The 18,396-nt window shown below is 42.2% G+C and overlaps 1 protein-coding gene across 2 annotated transcripts; it reads left to right on the plus strand.

Moving 5' to 3' along the window:
- Nucleotides 1-47: 47 nt before the first annotated feature.
- Nucleotides 48-14,208, plus strand: LOC143290378 (D-ribitol-5-phosphate cytidylyltransferase-like). 2 transcript variants are annotated; one of them, XM_076599761.1, is made up of 9 exons: nt 48-269; nt 1,411-1,571; nt 2,908-3,008; nt 5,088-5,237; nt 6,797-6,901; nt 8,204-8,249; nt 10,102-10,196; nt 12,183-12,644; nt 13,064-14,208. In XM_076599761.1, exons 1-9 carry the CDS (start codon nt 121-123, stop codon nt 13,157-13,159), a joined length of 1,365 nt encoding a protein of 454 aa, XP_076455876.1. In that variant the 5' UTR covers nt 48-120; the 3' UTR covers nt 13,160-14,208. The 2 variants fall into 2 exon arrangements, with proteins under 2 accessions (XP_076455876.1, XP_076455877.1); XM_076599762.1 differs by having other exon boundaries at nt 10,102-10,193.
- Nucleotides 14,209-18,396: the final 4,188 nt, after the last annotated feature.

The raw sequence follows: 18,396 nt of genomic DNA on the forward strand, positions 1-18,396 counted from the left end.
TCTAACGTTCAACCAATGGATGATCACAAAACAACCTGCATCCGGTCTACGGATGTGTAAAATGCAAAATACGCGTGCCAGTGGATCAAAACCCGGTTGAATCGATTAAAATTGCTGAAAATGGCTTCCGACAAAGATATATCGTTCTGTGTAGGAGTAGTTCTACCTGCAGCAGGATGTGGTGAACGAATGAAATTGCAAACTCCAAAACAGTTTTGTGAAGTGAATGGACGGCCCCTGATTTGCCATACCATTGATTGTTTTCACAGGTTCTGGCTTTTAAAATATAGACACCCCATTCCTTACTATACTTTTTTTTCTGTTTTGATGATCCTGCATGACTTTTTTCTTTGCTAATATGATAAGAATAAGCCCATGTGGATGTTTCCCACGATAAATCGAGATTTGGATGCCGCCCCCTCGCACGCCGCACCCCCCCCCCCCCCCCCCCCCCCCGGAAGTAAGGGAGACAATTTGAAATCGGTGCTCACCACCACACCCATCCCATGGCCCAGCACCCGCAATATATTTTTTTAAACTGCTACATCAATTACAGTAAATTATCTGTGCATGAAACCGAAAAACATTCATCAATCATGTATATTAATTGAAACAATTTTATCGTTACATTGATTTTCAGACGAAAACTTGGTTTTGGTTTTGTTTTTTGTTGTTGTTTTTTTTGTTTCAATTAATGTATGGTCTCATCGGTGCATTCTTGTGCAGAAACTCTCACAGACACATGCACACACACGTTTGTGCACGTGCACACACACATACACACACACGCTCCCTTACACACATTGGCACATTTAAAATTCCACCTTCATATGGCTTTGTATGGTTACACCAGGCATTTGATGGTTTAAAAGACTGGTTGGCTTGTGATTCTTTAGTTAAGTGTGTGTGTGTGTGTGTGACACAGAGCAAGAACTATTCATAATAAAATTCTCATTATGTCAATTTACGAAATTCCCTGGATGCAGTTAACAATTTCTTCTTCTTCATTCGTGGGCTGCAACTCCCACGTTCACTCGTATACATACATGATTGGGCTTTTACGTGTATGACCGTTTTTACCCTGCCATGTAGGCAGCCATACTCCGTTTTTGGGGATTTGCATGCTGGGTATTTTCTTGTTACCATAACCCACTGAACACTGACATAGATTACAGGATCTTTAACTTGTGTATTCTATGTTCTGCTTGGGTGTACACATGAGGGGGGTTCAGGCACTAGTAGGTCTGTACATATGTTGACGTAGGAGATGAGAAAAATCTCCACCCTTTACCCACCAGGCACCGTTACAGGGATTCAAACCCATGCAGGATCCTCAGATTGAAAGTCCAATGCTTTAACCACTGAGCTATTGCACCCAGTTAATAATTCAATTATAATGTCAACCTGCAGACTACCCTGGGTGCAGCATATTGTCATCTCCACCAGTGCTGTGTTCATGGACTTGCTAAAGCAACTGACCGTTCAGTACGGCTTCGATAAAGTGACGGTGGTGGAAGGGGGGACGACACGACATCGCTCCATTTATGCTGGTGTCAGGGCACTACAGCAAGGTAATAAACTGTCGTGTGAATTACGCTGTATGCGCATTGCCACTGAGAGAGCTGTTTCAAAAAGACTGTATTAGTGTATATTGTGCAAGTGAAATGACTGTGAAATGTAATTCCATGAGAGTTCTTTGACTCACTTGTGTAAACAAAGTGAGTCTATTTTATAACCCAGTTTCGGTTGCTGTGTGTGTGCGCGTGTGTGTGCATGTGTCTGTGGTAAACTTCTTTTTTAGATTGTGTTTATGGTCAATCAGTCAACTGTCAAAGTAGGAGCATGCAAAAAAAAAAAAATGTATCACTATGTCGCAAAAGATTTCTCTGTGGAATTTGGGCCTTTCTGCTCAGGAAGAGTTTGTCACTACAGTGCAGTACCAACCTTTTTTTCTGCATGTAAGTGGAGTATCAAAATGCCATGGATTTCTGAACGGAATTTTGCATGGACAACCCTCTTATTGCCACAGTTCTTATATATGTGCTGTAAGTACATGCTGTATACAGGACCTTGGTTAATCATCTTTTCTAAATGACTACAGTCCAGACCACCACTCAGTGTCTAGTGGAGGGGAAGAGATACTGGTAAGTGTGAGGTTCCGCCCCATGTGCTCAAATTCTCTGGCTTCCTCGGAGGACGTGTTACCACTTGGCCACTACTCTACTGGAGAGCAGTGCTGACCTTTCTGTTTTTCTTTCAAGTCTACATGTTCTTGATGATTTGTGAATTGGTTTTTGTCTCCAAGGTAGGGCAGCCAATACAATGTGATAGCTATTTCTGTCATATTTGCAATGAGCTTTATGTCAATATTAAAATGAAAGATATTTAGTTGGGGGAATGGGGGGGGGGGATGCAATAGGTTTCATTTCTTCTTCTTCTTCTTCTTCTTCTGCAACTCCCACATTCACTTGTATGTACACGACTGGGCTTTTACATGTACAACCGTTTTTAACCAGCCATGTAGGTAGCCATACTCTGATTTCAGGGATGTGCATGCTGGGTATGTTCTTGTTTCCATAACCCACCAAACGCTGACATCAGTTACAGGATCTTTAACGTGCTTGCATATACACACGAAGGGGGTTCAGGCACAAGCAGGTCTGCATATATGTTGACCTGGGAGATCGGAAAAATCTCCATCCTTTACCCACCAGGCGCTGTTACCGAGATTCAAACCCAGGACCCTCAGATTGAAAGTCCAGCGCTTTCACCACTCGGTTATACGCTCGTCGGGTTGCGTTTCAGTTTGAGAGAATGCCCATGTTGCCCTTATCATCATGATTATTGTTTGGATGGTCCATATCCTGATTGTGATGGATGATGATTGACCAAGAGCTATTTTTTCAGTGGGTCCTGGTGTGGAGGTGGTTGTGATTCACGATGCAGTACGCCCATTTGTCTCCCCTGATGTCCTCAGGAATATAGCAGCTGCAGCACATGTGAATGGAGTGAGTATCTGGCTTTGTGGATGGCGTCCTTTTACCTCAGTAGTTTGAACTACTGGGAAAAATATAGTGACCAGTTAGAGTTTGGAATAAATGGTATCCATGCTTGCATTCATTTTGATAAAATGGCAACACCCTTACCCTTTTTGTTTTCTGTAAAAGAATGCGGTGGAATGTGATTAGTATAAACAGCTTCCCAACCTTTCAACTTAAAAGTAATGTAAATGGTTCAAGGAATATACTGTAAATTTAATTACGCATGACACTCATATACAGAGAAATTCTGTTTGATCAATGCCCCATCACACGTGCTGGTGATTGTAGACAAAACTTGTGTAAGCATTTCAGTTTGATCCATTTGATTGGCTGATTGGTTTATTGATTAACTTGTTTTGTTTTGCTTCCTTTTCGTCTACTGTTGTGAAATAAGTTATGTATTGAACTTCTGGTCCAGTGTTCAGCATTGATCAGGGTTCCAGGCCCTGTTTCGGCATGGTGTTGTGTCCTTAACCCTTTGAGCCCTGAGTTCCTGAGCAATTTTAACCCTTCTGCCTGAGCTCCTGAGCCAAAATTTGCAAATAATTGGTATTAAACCCTTTGAGCCCTGACCACCGCTTTACCGGTGGCAGAGAAAAATGACATAATGCCCGGCCACTGGTTGAGCGGTGCGTAAACACTTGAAGCGTGCAGAGTCTCAAACTGGCCCGTCAGGGCAGAAATCAGGGACAAAACGTGCGAGAAAACAACTGTACACAACACAGCAAGTAATTGATATGCTTGATGATTTATCGGAAGTAGAGTATGACAATGATTACTCTGATAGTGAGGTGGAATTCGAATCGGATGATTTTGCTACAGATAGTGATGTTGAAAATGAATCTGAGCATGCAGAATCAGTTGATCAAAGGAGGCGTGTCAGGTTGAGACTCTGCACACTTCATGGTAGAAATCAATCTTTTTTATCCAAAGCACATGCAAAAAAACACAGTGAAAAGGCGCAGCAATGTTGGTACTACGTTCGCTGACGTCAGAATATTACGGTTTTTCTGATTGGCTCTTCAATGTAAGTCAACCAATAGCAAAACACAAGTATTTACGCACCGCTCAACCGGTGGCCAGGCATTATGCCACCCCTCCCCACCACCAGTAAAGCGGTGGTCAGGGCTCAAAGGGTTAAGAGGGGACACGGCAGTGCAAACGAGACCAAAATGATGATATTTCATGCTTTGGGTTTTTGATGGATTTTGATTCTTGAACATCTCTTCTATCATATGCATAAGTTTTTCCACTGTAAAGATGTCTTTAACAATGAAAAAAATTGCCAATAAAGATTGCTTGCTGAATCACGGAAGTGTTTATTTTGTTTAATTTTGACGCAAGTCATCAAGTTTCTGACCTTGACAACATACCTTGGACTTGCTCAATGATGAGTAAACCTACAACCATGAAACTTTGCATGATTGTTTTATAACATGTTATTGAAGTTTTTTCTTGAGTATGTATGAAAATATTGTCTGAGTTTTAATTCATAGTGGTTCCAATTGTTTTACCCATTGTAAATTTTGAGGATTTCACTATACCCAAAATTGCAAAAATTCATAAAAAATACAATGGTTGAAGAATCAGCACAATCTCACGTGAAAACGAACATACTGTCATTGTGTATCAAGTCCACATAACAAAAAATATTTGCGTGCACCACATGGACCACAAACCCGATTTCTTTGATACATTGTTTGGCGGCCATTTTAATTTGTTTCCATAGCAACAGATATTCACAGAAATCTAAGATAACCTTTTCTGTGATCCACAAGTGATGATACACCTAGTAGACAAAAAAAAAGTCGGTATTTGACTGTAGTGTTTGGCCTTAACCTAAGGAAGGCATTTCATTCTGATTTTCTACACTCCACCCAGGTGTGAATAAGTACCTGACTTCGGTCAGAGAAGGTTAAAACAACTGAAGGAGAGGATAATGCCCCGACCTTGCTATGCCGAGCCCTAGACATAGTGCATGTCAAGTCATTGACTCACTGGCCAAGGTTAGGTGACCTTTAACCTTTAACCTCATCTGATGTCCAGGCTGCAGGTGTCTGTCGACCTCTGGTGTCCACGGTGATAGCTCGAGACGCTGAGCAAAGGCTGACAGAGTCGCTGGACCGAAGTCGCTACTTCAACAGTGAGATGCCACAAGCTTTTCAAGTGCCTGTTATCGCCAAGGCTTACAGCCAGGTCAGTGTGAGATACCACAAGCTTTTCAAGTGCCTGTTATCACCAAGGCTTACAGCCAGGTCAGTGTGAGATACCACAAGCCTTTCAAGTGTCTGTTATCGCCAACGCTTACAGCCAGGTCAGTGTGAGATGCCACAAGCCTTTCAAGTGTCTGTTATCGCCAACGCTTACAGCCAGGTCAATGTGTTGTATTTCTCTGGCCTTGGGCACTGCCTACAAGTAATGTCCTGTATCTCGTTATCTAGAGTGATGCACACGTTGATAGAACTAAATCAAGTGTCCGGGTCACCAAAATTTGACAGAACGTGTCTCTCCCGCACTGCAAGAAATAGTGTTTAACAAAGTGAAAGATAGAGAAAAAAAAACCATGGACTGACAACAAGACAGAATGGACAGGCAAATCATTTGCAGGGAACCAGGCTTGGCTTCTACAAAGTGTCACGCCCTGACTTCCACGTCGCCACGAACGAGCTGAGATCCACCAAAGGCAGCTCCCTGAAACTTCAGAAACCAAGGCACCGTTTCAACGTGCAGGGCAACTACATTGCAAACAGAGTTGTGAAGCTCTGGAACAGCCTCCCAGATGATGTGGTAACAGCGCCATCGGTAGACACCTTAAAGAGAAGACTGGACAAGCACTGGGCAGCACGACCTTCAATGTACGACCCAGAATGCCTAGCGTAAATTGTTATAATAAGTGATCTGACTGGCAGCACTACCTTCAATGTACGACTCAGAATGCAGAGCCTAAATTGTTATAATAAGTGATCTGATTGGCACCATCCTCAAACCACCCAGGCCAATCAGTTTCAGTTTTGAGAACCTGAACATGGTCCTATGAAAAAGGACCTGAATCTTGTAACGTCAAAGTCAAAAGTCAGGCTTTGACACATCAGCAGACAGACCTGGAGAAATCTGGTGAACAGTTCTGTGCGGTGCCCGAGTGACTCTTCACAGAGCTGAGAGAGGAGAAGAAGGACAAATGATTTGGTTGTTAAACTATCACAAGCACACATTCCCATTCGGAGCAGTAATGAAATACAAAATTGTCCTTAATATAAATCAGACAAACTGGAGACTAATAGAAATAGCTTGCTGGTGTTCTTCAACACATATTTATTTCTAATAGTAAAGAAAGTACACAATTGTCCTCAGTATGGGTCAAACCATAGAGACTTACAAAATAAAGCTTGTTTGTGTTCTTCAAAGACTAATTTTCATTTCTAACTGTAATGAAAATACACCATTGTCCTCAATATAAATCAGACAGACTAGAGACTACCAAAGTAAATCTTGCTGTGTTCTTCAGAGACAATTTCTCATTTCTAACTATACTAAAAAGACAGAATTGTTCTCAATGCGAATCAAAGCATAGAGACTAAAGAAATAAATCTTGCTCGTATTCTTCAAAGATACATATTTATTTCCGGTAGAAATGAAGATACACAACTGTCCTCAATAGGAATCAGACCATATAGAGACTAACAAAATAGAGTTTGTTGTTGAGTGAGTGTAAGGGCTTGGTAAGGCCATGATCTCTTTGTTTTTGTTGTTTGCAGTGCACACGTGAGGATTTTGACTTTGGCACGGAGTGTCTGCTTCTAGCCATGAAGTACGGTGGGGTACACGCACACATCCTGGACGGCAGTGCTGACCTCTGGAAGGTGAGAATGTCTGCATGCTCTGACATGACAGGACAGCACAGAATTCTTCATTTTGAATAAAGTACAAGATCAGCACTCTATGTTATAGATGTATTCACAAAACTGCCCCTTCCTATCTCTGCGGCTGCCTTCACCTCTACACTCCATCTCACTCACTACGATCAGCTTCGGATCCACTCTACGCATACCCAGATTCAAACACTTGACTGTTGGCCGCCGTTCTTTCTCTGTCTCTGGACCTTGCGATTGGAATGAACTTCCTCTTTCAAGTCTGGCCTTAAAACCCACCTCTTCCCAAAATAGACTCCCTTGCCTGCCTCTTCCTTGTCTTTAGTTTCTACAGTTTTAGAGTTGTGCATGCGTGTGAATGACTGGTGCGAAAGCGCTTTGATTTGTCTCTGCACAAGATTCAGCGCTATATAAATACCATTATTATTATTATTATTATTATTTCAGAGGAAAATATATATTGTATTACGTTTTGTCACAACACATTTCTCTGCGTGAAATTTGGGCTGCCCGTTACTATAATGCAGTGCCAACCTTTGTTTTTTCGACCAGCAAATGTATTTATTTTCTTATCAATCAAAGTATAAAGATACAAAAATATAAAACAAACAGAGAAATGATATATTAATAGTTGAAGTGAAGCCTGCATTGAAAATAGTTAATACAAAGTCTCTGTACGCATCTCTTGTAAGTTGTTAGACTGGTGTTATTTCTTCTTCTTTTTTCAAATCCAGTTTTGGTTCTTCAGAAACACATTGCACCATTGATGTATGTTTATATCAGCACCTTGAAATAGTTGTGATTTATATCATGACAGGTCACATAACACCATTGATGTATGTTTATATCACCACCATGAAATAGTTGTGATTTATATCATAACAGGTCACATAACACCATTGATGTATGTTTATATCACCACCATGAAATAGTTGTGATTTATATCATAACAGGTCACATAACACCATTGATGTATGTTTCTATCAGCACCATGAAATAGTTGTGATTTATGTCATAACAGGTCACATAACACCATTGATGTATGTTTATATCACCTCCATGAAATAGTTGTGATTTATGTCATAACAGGTCACATAACACCATTGATGTATGTTTATATCAGCACCATGAAATAGTTGTGATTTATATCATAACAGGTCACATAACACTATTGATGTATGTTTATATCAGCACCATGAAATAGTTGTGATTTATATCATAACAGGTCACATAACACCATTGATGTATGTTTATATCAGCACCATGAAATAGTTCTGATTTATATCATAACAGGTCACATACAAGAAGGATTTGTTTGCTGCTGAAGCCATGGTTAAAGGTGATTGCTTTGGATTTCATTTGTCATTTTCCTTTTTTTTTTTTTTAATCACTTGTGTAAACAAAGTGAGTCTATGTTTTAACCCGATGTTCGGTTGTCTGTCTGTGTGTCCCTGGTAAACTTTAACATTGACATTTTCTCTGCAAATACTTTGTCAGTTGACACCAAATTTGGCATGAAAATAGGAAAAATTCTGTTCTTTCCAGTCATCTTGTTTAAAACAATATTGCACCTCTGGGATGGGCACAAAAAATTTTTTTAAAAGAAGCCTAATTATATGCAAACTGCATTTACTGTTATTTTTATATTTTTTGTATTCTCTAAACTTGGCACTTTGACCTCTTATTCTGACACAACAACAAGAGGAGTCATTATTATCATTTTTTGTTCAAACAGGAACTTCTTTTGCTAAGCATGGAATTTTTATTTATTTTGCAAACGTTCTGGTGCAGATAGTAAAAAAGGGAAATTACACTGTAATTAATGCTAGGGGACTTAATTTATCACAAGTGAGTCTTGAAGGCCTTGCCTCTCTTGTTTCTTCTTCTTTTTATTCTAAATTCCTGTCACATTAGTTCTTGATAAACTATTTTCAGTTGTTGATAATGTTAGTGCTGATCAAGGCTGCATTTTGGCTCTGTTCAGTTCAGTGACAGTGTTTTTTTTAAATTTTTGTAATGCAGTGTTATGTCATGTCATGTTATTTAATTCTGTGTACATGTGTGATTGTGTGTGTGTGTGTGTTTATCTGTGGATACACATATATTAATATTTTGTGAATGGAAGGAGTCACCAACAGTATGACTGTATAGATGTGTGAATGGATTTATATGTGTGTGTTATGTTCTGTTCTGCAAATACTGTATAGATGTGTGAATGGATTTATATGTGTGTGTTATGTTCTGTTCTGCAAATACTGTATAGATGTGTGAATGGATTTATATGTGTGTGTTATGTTCTGTTCTGCAAATACTGTATAGATGTGTGAATGGATTTATATGTGTGTGTTATGTTCTGTTCTGCAAATACTGTATAGATGTGTGAATGGATTTATATGTGTGTGTTATGTTCTGTTCTGCAAATACTGTATAGATGTGTGAATGGATTTATATGTGTGTGTTATGTTCTGTTCTGCAAATACTGTATAGATGTGTGAATGGATTTATATGTGTGTGTTATGTTCTGTTCTGCAAATTGAAAAAGAATATCAAAAGAAGAAAATGAAACCGCTGAAGCAAGACTTAACGAATTGTACATATTGTTACATCGTGTGTAAACTTAGGGATGTGTTCATTGTAGCATGTATTGTTTTGTTTCGTATTGTATTACCCTTTGTCACAACCTATTTCTCTGTGTGAAATTCGTGCTGCTGTCCCCAGTGAGAGTGCATCGCTACAGTGCAGCACCACCTCTTTTGCTTCTGTCTGCAAGTGTATTCGTTTATCCTGTCAGAGTGGATTTTTCTGCTGAATTTAGCCAGTGGACAACCGTTTTGTTGTTGTGGGTTCTTTTACATGCACTAGGTGCATGCTACACACTGGGCATTGATTTATTGTCTCATCCGAATGACTGGCTTCCAGACCACCACTCTTCTTCTTCTTCGTTCGTGGGCTGCAACTCCCACGCACACTAGTATATGTACACGAGTGGGCTTTAACGTGTATGACCGTTTTTACCCCACCAAAAAGGGTGAAGATATTGGAGAGTGTAGGATTTGAACCAAAGTGCTCAGATTCTCTTGCTTCCTAGGAGGACGTGTTACCACTAAGCCACCATCCCACTTACATGCACGGGTATTGTCACAGCTGGTGTGCGTGTGTGTGTGTGTGTGTGTGTGTGTGTGTGTGTGCAGAGCGCCTGACACGAGTGAGGATCGTGAAGAAGGAGAGCTGGCCAGAACTGGCAGACAGTGTGACTGCTCGGCTCTCTGCGTCACAGTTTCAGGTAGTACGTCTTGATTTACTGATGGGTTTGAGTAATTAGTTTGAGAAGGTTCATGGTCCCACTGTGGCTGGTAGGACTGTGAAATCTTATCCACTGTGTCCAGGGCTCAGCACAGGAAGGCTGTGAAATCTTATCCACTGTGTCCAGGGCTCAGCACAGGAAGGGCTGTGAAATCATATCCACTGTGTCCAGGGCTCAGCACAGGTAGGACTGTGAAATCATATCCACTGTGTCCAGGGCTCAGCACAGGATAGGCAGTGAAATCTTATCCACTGTGTCCAGGGCTCAGCACAGGATAGGCTGTGAAGTCTTGTCCACTGTGTCCAGGGCTTAGCACAGGATAGGCTGTGAAGTCTTGTCCACTGTGTCCAGGGCTCAGCACAGGATAGGCTGTGAAGTCTTGTCCACTGTGTCCAGGGCTCAGCACAGAAAGGGCAGTGAAATCTTATCCACTGTGTCCAGGGCTCAGCACAGGATAGGCTGTGAAATCTTGTCCACTGTGTCCAGGGCTCAGCACAGGATAGGCTGTGAAATCTTATCCACTGTGTCCAGGGCTCAGCACAGGATAGGCTGTGAAATCTGTCCACTGTGTCCAGGGCTCAGCACAGAAAGGGCAGTGAAATCTTATCCACTGTGTCCAGGGCTCAGCACAGGATAGGCTGTGAAATCTTGTCCACTGTGTCCAGGGCTCAGCACAGGATAGGCTGTGAAATCTTATCCACTGTGTCCAGGGCTCAGCACAGAAAGGGCAGTGAAATCTTATCCACTGTGTCCAGGGCTCGGCACAGGATAGGCTGTGAAATCTTGTCCACTGTGTCCAGGGCTCAGCACAGGATAGGCTGTGAAATCTTATCCACTGTGTCCAGGGCTCAGCACAGAAAGGGCAGTGAAATCTTATCCACTGTGTCCAGGGCTCAGCACAGGAAGGGCAGTGAAATCTTATCCACTGTGTCCAGGGCTCAGCACAGGATAGGCAGTGAAATCTTTTCCACTGTGTCCAGGGCTCAGCACAGGTAGGACTGTGAAATCTTATCCACTGTGTCCAGGGCTCAGCACAGGATAGGCAGTGAAATCTTTTCCACTGTGTCCAGGGCTCAGCACAGGAAGGGCTGTGAAATCTTATCCACTGTGTCCAGGGCTCAGCACAGGAGTGTCAAGGAGCCCACAGAACAGTGTCAGAGAGCCCACAGAACAGTCAAAGACCCACAGAACAGTGTCAAAGAGCCCACAGAACAGTCAAAGAGCCCACAGAACAGTCAAGGAGCCCACAGAACAGTGTCAAGGAGCCCACAGAACAGTGTCAAAGAGCCCACAGAACAGTGTCAAAGAGCCCACAGAACAGTGTCAGAGAGCCCACAGAACAGTCAAAGAGCCCACAGAACAGTCAAGGAGCCCACAGAACAGTGTCAGAGAGCCCACAGAACAGTCAAAGAGCCCACAGAACAGTGTCAAAGACCTGCACCTGAAAAGCTGAACTTAAACAAAACGCTTCCATGAAATTCATAGCAAAGTGGCTGTGCCTGTCTGTCTGTCTGCCTGTCTGTGTGTCTCTCTTTTCTCTCTCTCCATGTACTGGTTTTTCTTTCTCCGTCTTTCTTAAAATCTTTTAGTATACTGACTAAAAATGAATTAATTGAAACACACAGATACACCAAAAAACTGTCACTTTGTCTGGGCCACTTTCTGGTTTTTTTCCACACACACACAGCACATTTTATGGATCCTATATTTTATATACTTAAGACTGGATGTGGAAGGTGTAAAAGGATGTTTTCTTGAATATAATTATGAATAATTTATCTGTAAATTTAAACTGCGTCCTTCCTTTTCAGTTTTTCTTCTTGTTTTTCAGGTAGTGGTTCAGTCAGGGATATTTTATTAAATATATCTACCTTGCCTTTCCTTTTTTTTTTTTTCTTTTTTTTAAATATATATACTTCTTTCTCCCTTTTAAAAGTGTTTCTTGTTGTTGTCTCCCCCTCCATCAAGGTAGTGGATCAGTCAAAGCCAGAAGCAGGCTCAGGTGATGACACTACCCTACCCACCACCAACAACACAGCCAACACCTTTGTTATCCTCCACACTCACCTGACAGAACACACCTGTGGGTTCAGCCCTGACCACGACGCGGACAGACCCGAACCTGAGGTCCGTGGCTCACGGGCAAGCAGGGAGGAGGGTGAGGAGGAGAGAAACGGTGTGAACGGACTGACACACAGCGTCGGAGGTCAGAGACTGTTGGAAACGCTGAAAACGATGCAGAGCCAGTGTGTTTCGTCGGCGACGGCAACAGGTCGCTGGCGGCTGGTGGACGACACGTTTGTTCATGTGTTTGTGGCGTCCTCACGGAGTGAGGGGATGAAGCTACTGACGGAGCTGTCCACGGCGCTTCTGACCCTGTCGGCAGAGTGTCAGGGGGGAGGAGCTGTGGTGTATGGTGTGCTGGCCGGTGTGAGTGAGGGAAACCATGTTGATTGGGTGTCAGTGTTCTTGGAGAGTGTGTGTGTGTGTTGGTGTTTTTGGAGTGTCTGTGTTGTGTGTGTTGGTGTTTTTGGAGTGTGTGTGTTGTGCGTGTTGGTGTTTTTTGAGTGTCTGTATGTTTGTGTGTAGGTGGGTGGGTGGGTGGGTGTTTGTGAGAATGTATTAGCGTCTGTGAATATGAGAGTGTGTGTAAGTGTTTGTGTTGCGTCTAAGAGTGTGCGTGTGTGTGTGCATATATGTCTCTGCGTGTGTGCTTGTGTGTGAATGTGTGTGTGAGTACATACATACATACATACATTCATCCATTTGTATAATTATATAATATATATGTTTATATATATACTTTTATAAAAATTTTTACTTAAGCAGTATTTTTTGTTCTGATACAGAAGGAGACCCCTATGGACAAAGTGAGCGAGATGACGACCAACGTTATTCAGCGTGGGCATTGCAGCTTTTCTGGCCAGCTGTTCCTGGTGCTATGAAATCTCGTCACAGTGTCTGAAAATGAAAGCGCTTGTCTTCCAACATCACAACCCAGTCCTTTCTTTCTGAGTGAACAAGTTCTTCTGCTTCAAGAACCGTCTAACTCTGGCCAATAAATAATCCAGAACATTCCGTGAGTGATGTGTGATTTTATGTACAGGTCTTTGCGGATAGCTGTATGTACAGTGCAATTTTGCAACAATGTAGAACGATGTCAGTTCTGTTTTAGTGAGAACTGTTTTTATTCTTTTTTTTTCTCTTTTAACAAAAACTAGGTATTTTTTGTCAATTACAATGCACTGGACTGTGCAGGAGTGCAATGTTTGCATATTTTTAACCACACCACACCACTCAAACTGTTGTTTCATGCAGTCATGTTTTATTGCTTACCAGTGACGATGTTTTGAATGTGTTCCTTGTGATGTGTTACTTTAATTCTTCAAGGCGTTGAACATGTTAATTTAGTTCAGTTCAGAAATGTGCAAGAGAAGTGAAGATTTGGTGTTTTTTCTTTCTGCATTTCATTTGGAGTGATGGCCTAAAGGTAACGTATCCGCCTAGGAAGCGAGAGAATCTGAGTGCGCTGGTTCAAATCACGGCTCAGTCACGAATATTTTCTCCCCCTTCACCACTAGACCTTGAGTGATGGTCTGGACGCTAGTCATTCGGATGAAACGATAAACCGAGGTCCCGTTTGCAGCATGCACTTAGCGCAAGTAAAAGAACCCACAGCAACAAAAGTGTTGTCCCTGGCAAGATTCAGTAGAAAAACCCATTTCAATAGGAAAAACAAATAAAACTGCACACAGGAAAAAAAGGTGGCACCCTCAGTGTAGCGACATGTTCTCCCTGGGGAGAGCAGCCCGGATTTCACACAGAGAAATCTGTTGTGCCAAAAAAAAGAGAAATACAAATACAAATGACAGTTTCCACCCAGTGTTTCTTTTTAAAATACCCTGGGTGTTGTATGAAGCTGGTGTTGTCAGTTACCACCCAGTGTTTCTTTTTAACATACCCTGGGTGTTGTATGAAGTTGGTGATGTCAGTTTCCACCCAGTGTTTCTTTTTAACATACCCCGGGTGTTGTATGAAGCTGGTGATGTCAGTTACCACCCAGCGTTTCTTTTTAACATACCCTGGGTGTTGTAAGAAACTGGTGATGTCAGTTACCACCCAGTGTCTCTTTTTAACATACCCTGGGTGTTGTATGAAGCTGGTGATGACAGTTACCACCCAGTGTTTCTTTTTAACATACCCTGGGTGTTGTATGAAGCAGATGTCTGTTACCACCCAATGTTCCTTTTTAACATACCCTGGGTGTTGTATAAATCTGGTGATGTCAGTTACCACCCAGTGTTTCTTTTTAACATACCCTGGGTGTTGTATGAAGCTGGTGATGTCAGTTACCACCCAGTGTTTCTTTTTAACATACCCTGGGTGTTGTATGAAGCTGGTGATATCAGTTACCACCCAGTGTTTCTTTTTAACATACCCTGGGTGTTGTATGAAGCAGATGTCTGTTACCACCCAGTGTCTCTTTTTAACATACCCTGGGTGTTGTATGAAGCTGGTCATCATGTCAGTTACCACCCAGTGTTTCATTTTAACATACCCTGGGTGTCGTATGAAGCTGGTGATGTCAGTTTCCACTCAGTGTTTCTTTTTAACATACCCCGGGTGTTGTATGAAGCTGGCGATGACAGTTACCACCCAGTGTTTCTTTTTAACATACCCTGGGTGTTGTATGAAGCTGGCGATGACAGTTACCACCCAGTGTTTCTTTTTAACATACCCTGGGTGTTGTATGAAGCTGGTGATGTCAGTTACCACCCAGTGTTTCTTTTTAACATACCCTGGGTGTTGTATGAAGCTGGTGATGTCAGTTACCACCCAGTGTTTCTTTTTAACATACCCTGGGTGTTGTATGAAGCTGGTGATGTCAGTTACCACCCAGTGTTTCTTTTTAACATACCCTGGGTGTTGTATGAAGCTGGTGATGTCAGTTACCACCCAGTGTTTCTTTTTAACATACCCAGGGTGTTGTATGAAGCTGGTGATGTCAGTTACCACCCAGTGTTTCTTTTTAAATACCCTGGGTGTTGTATGAAGCTGGTGATGACAGTTACCACCCAGTGTTTCTTTTTAAATACCCTTGGTGTTGTATGAAGCTGGTGATGTCAGTTACCACCCAGTGTTTCTTTTTAACATACCCTGGGTGTTGTATGAAGCTGGTGATGTCAGTTACCACCCAGTGTATCTTTTTAACATACCCAGGGTGTTGTATGAAGCAGATGTCAGTTACCACTCAGTGTTTCTTTTTAACATACCCTGGGTGTTGTATGAAGCTGGTGATGTCAGTTACCACCGAGTGTTTCTTTTTAACATACCCTGGGTGTTGTATGAAGCTGGTGATGTCAGTTACCACCCAGTGTTTCTTTTTAACATACCCTGGGTGTTGTATGAAGCTGGTGATGTCAGTTACCACCCAGTGTTTCTTTTTAACATACCCTGGGTGTTGTATGAAGCAGATGTCAGTTACCACTCAGTGTTTCTTTTTAACATACCCTGGGTGTTGTATGAAGCAGATGTCAGTTACCACCCAGTGTTTCTTTTTAACATACCCTGGGTGTTGTATGAAGCAGATGTCAGTTACCACCCAGTGTTTCTTTTTAACATACCCTGGGTGTTGTATGAAGCTGGTGATGTCAGTTACCACCGAGTGTTTCTTTTTAACATACCCTGGGTGTTGTATGAAGCTGGTGATGTCAGTTACCACCCAGTGTTTCTTTTTAACATACCCTGGGTGTCGTATGAAGCAGATGTCAGTTACCACCCAGTGTTTCATTTTAAATACCCTGGGTGTTGTATGAAGCTGGTGATGTCAGTTACCACCCAGTGTTTCTTTTTAACATACCCTTGGTGTTGTATGAAGCTGGTGATGTCAGTTACCACCGAGTGTTTCTTTTTAACATACCCTGGGTGTTGTATGAAGCAGATGTCAGTTACCACCCAGTGTTTCTTTTTAACATACCCTGGGTGTTGTATGAAGCAGATGTCAGTTACCACCCAGTGTTTCTTTTTAACATACCCTGGGTGTTGTATGAAGCTGGTGATGTCAGTTACCACCCAGTGTTTCTTTTTAACATACCCTGGGTGTTGTATGAAGCAGATGTCAGTTACCACCCAGTGTTTCTTTTTAACATACTCTGGGTGTTGTATGGAGCTGGTCATCATGTCAGTTTCCACCCAGTGTTTCTTTTTAACATACCCTGGGTGTTGTATGAAGCTGGTGATGTCAGTTACCACCCAGTGTTTCTTTTTAACATACCCTGGGTGTTGTATGAAGCTGGTGATGTCAGTTACCACCCAGTGTTTCTTTTTAACATACCCTGGGTGTTGTATGAAGCTGGTGATGTCAGTTACCACCCAGTGTTTCTTTTTAACATACCCAGGGTGTTTTATGAAGCTGGTCATCATGTCAGTTTCCACCCAGTGTTTCTTTTTAACATACCCAGGGTGTTGTATGAAGCAGATGTCAGTTACCACCCAGTGTTTCTTTTTAACATACCCAGGGTGTTGTATGAAGCTGGTGATGTCAGTTACCACCCAGTGTTTCTTTTTAACATACCCTGGGTGTTGTATGAAGCTGGTGATGTCAGTTTCCACCCAGTGTTTCTTTTTAACATACCCTGGGTGTTGTATGAAGCTGGTCATCATGTCAGTTACCACCCAGTGTTTCTTTTCAACATACCCAGGGTGTTGTATGAAGCAGATGTCAGTTTCCACCCAGTGTTTCTTTTTAACATACCCTGGGTGTTGTATGAAGCAGATGTCAGTTTCCACCCAGTGTTTCTTTTTAACATACCCAGGGTGTTGTATGGAGCTGGTCATCATGTCGGTTTCCACCCAGCGTTTCTTTTTAACATACCCTGGGTGTTGTATGAAGCTGGTGATGTCAGTTACCACCCAGTGTTTCTTTTTAACATACCCCGGGTGTTGTATGAAGCAGGTGTCAGTTACTACCCAGTGTTTCTTTTTAACATACCCTGGGTGTTGTATGAAGCTGGTGATGTCAGTTACCACCCAGTGTTTCTTTTTAACATACCCTGGGTGTTGTATGAAGCTGGTGATGTCAGTTGCCACCCAGTGTTTCTTTTTAACATACCCAGGGTGTTGTATGAAGCTGGTAATGTCAGTTACCACCCAGTGTTTCTTTTTAACATACCCTGGGTGTTGTATGAAGCTGGTGATGTCAGTTACCACCCAGTGTTTCTTTTTAACATACGCTGGGTGTTGTATGAAGCAGATGTCAGTTACCACCCAGTGTTTCTTTTTAACATACCCTGGATGTTGTATGAAGCTGGTGATGTCAGTTACCACCCAGTGTTTCTTTTTAACATACCCTGGGTGTTGTATGAAGCTGGTGATGTCAGTTACCACCCAGTGTTTCTTTTTAAGATACCCAGGGTGTTGTATGGAGCTGGTCATCATGTCAGTTTCCACCCAGTGTTTCTTTTTAACATACCCTGGGGGTTGTATGAAGCTGGTGATGTCAGTTACCACCCAGTGTTTCTTTTTAACATACCCTGGGTGTTGTATGAAGCTGGTCATCATGTCAGTTACCACCCAGTGTTTCTTTTCAACATACCCTGGGTGTTGTATGAAGCAGATGTCAGTTACCACCCAGTGTTTCTTTTTAACATACCCAGGGTGTTGTATGAAGCTGGTGATGTCAGTTACCACCCAGTGTTTCTTTTTAACATACCCTGGGTGTTGTATGAAGCTGGTGATGACAGTTACCACCCAGTGTTTCTTTTTAACATACCCTGGGTGTTGTATGAAGCTGGTGATGTCAGTTACCACCCAGTGTTTCTTTTTAACATACCCTGGGTGTTGTATGAAGCAGATGTCAGTTACCACCCAGTGTTTCTTTTTAACATACTCTGGGTGTTGTATGGAGCTGGTCATCATGTCAGTTTCCACCCAGTGTTTCTTTTTAACATACCCTGGGTGTTGTATGAAGCTGGTGATGTCAGTTACCACCCAGTGTTTCTTTTTAACATACCCTGGGTGTTGTATGAAGCTGGTGATGTCAGTTACCACCCAGTGTTTCTTTTTAACATACCCTGGGTGTTGTATGAAGCTGGTGATGTCAGTTACCACCCAGTGTTTCTTTTTAACATACCCAGGGTGTTTTATGAAGCTGGTCATCATGTCAGTTTCCACCCAGTGTTTC

The sequence above is a fragment of the Babylonia areolata genome, chromosome 15 (assembly GCF_041734735.1).
Source record: "Babylonia areolata isolate BAREFJ2019XMU chromosome 15, ASM4173473v1, whole genome shotgun sequence".
NCBI lineage: Eukaryota > Metazoa > Mollusca > Gastropoda > Neogastropoda > Buccinidae > Babylonia > Babylonia areolata.

Bases quoted from the DNA above. Each gene is read 5' to 3' on its own strand.
- LOC143290378 (XM_076599761.1), top strand. From the start codon at position 121: ATGGCTTCCGACAAAGATATATCGTTCTGTGTAGGAGTAGTTCTACCT. The intron at 270-1,410 runs GTTCTGGCTTTT...GTCAACCTGCAG, and splicing joins ACCATTGATTGTTTTCACAG to ACTACCCTGGGTGCAGCATA. The intron at 6,902-8,203 runs GTGAGAATGTCT...ATATCATAACAG, and splicing joins GCAGTGCTGACCTCTGGAAG to GTCACATACAAGAAGGATTT.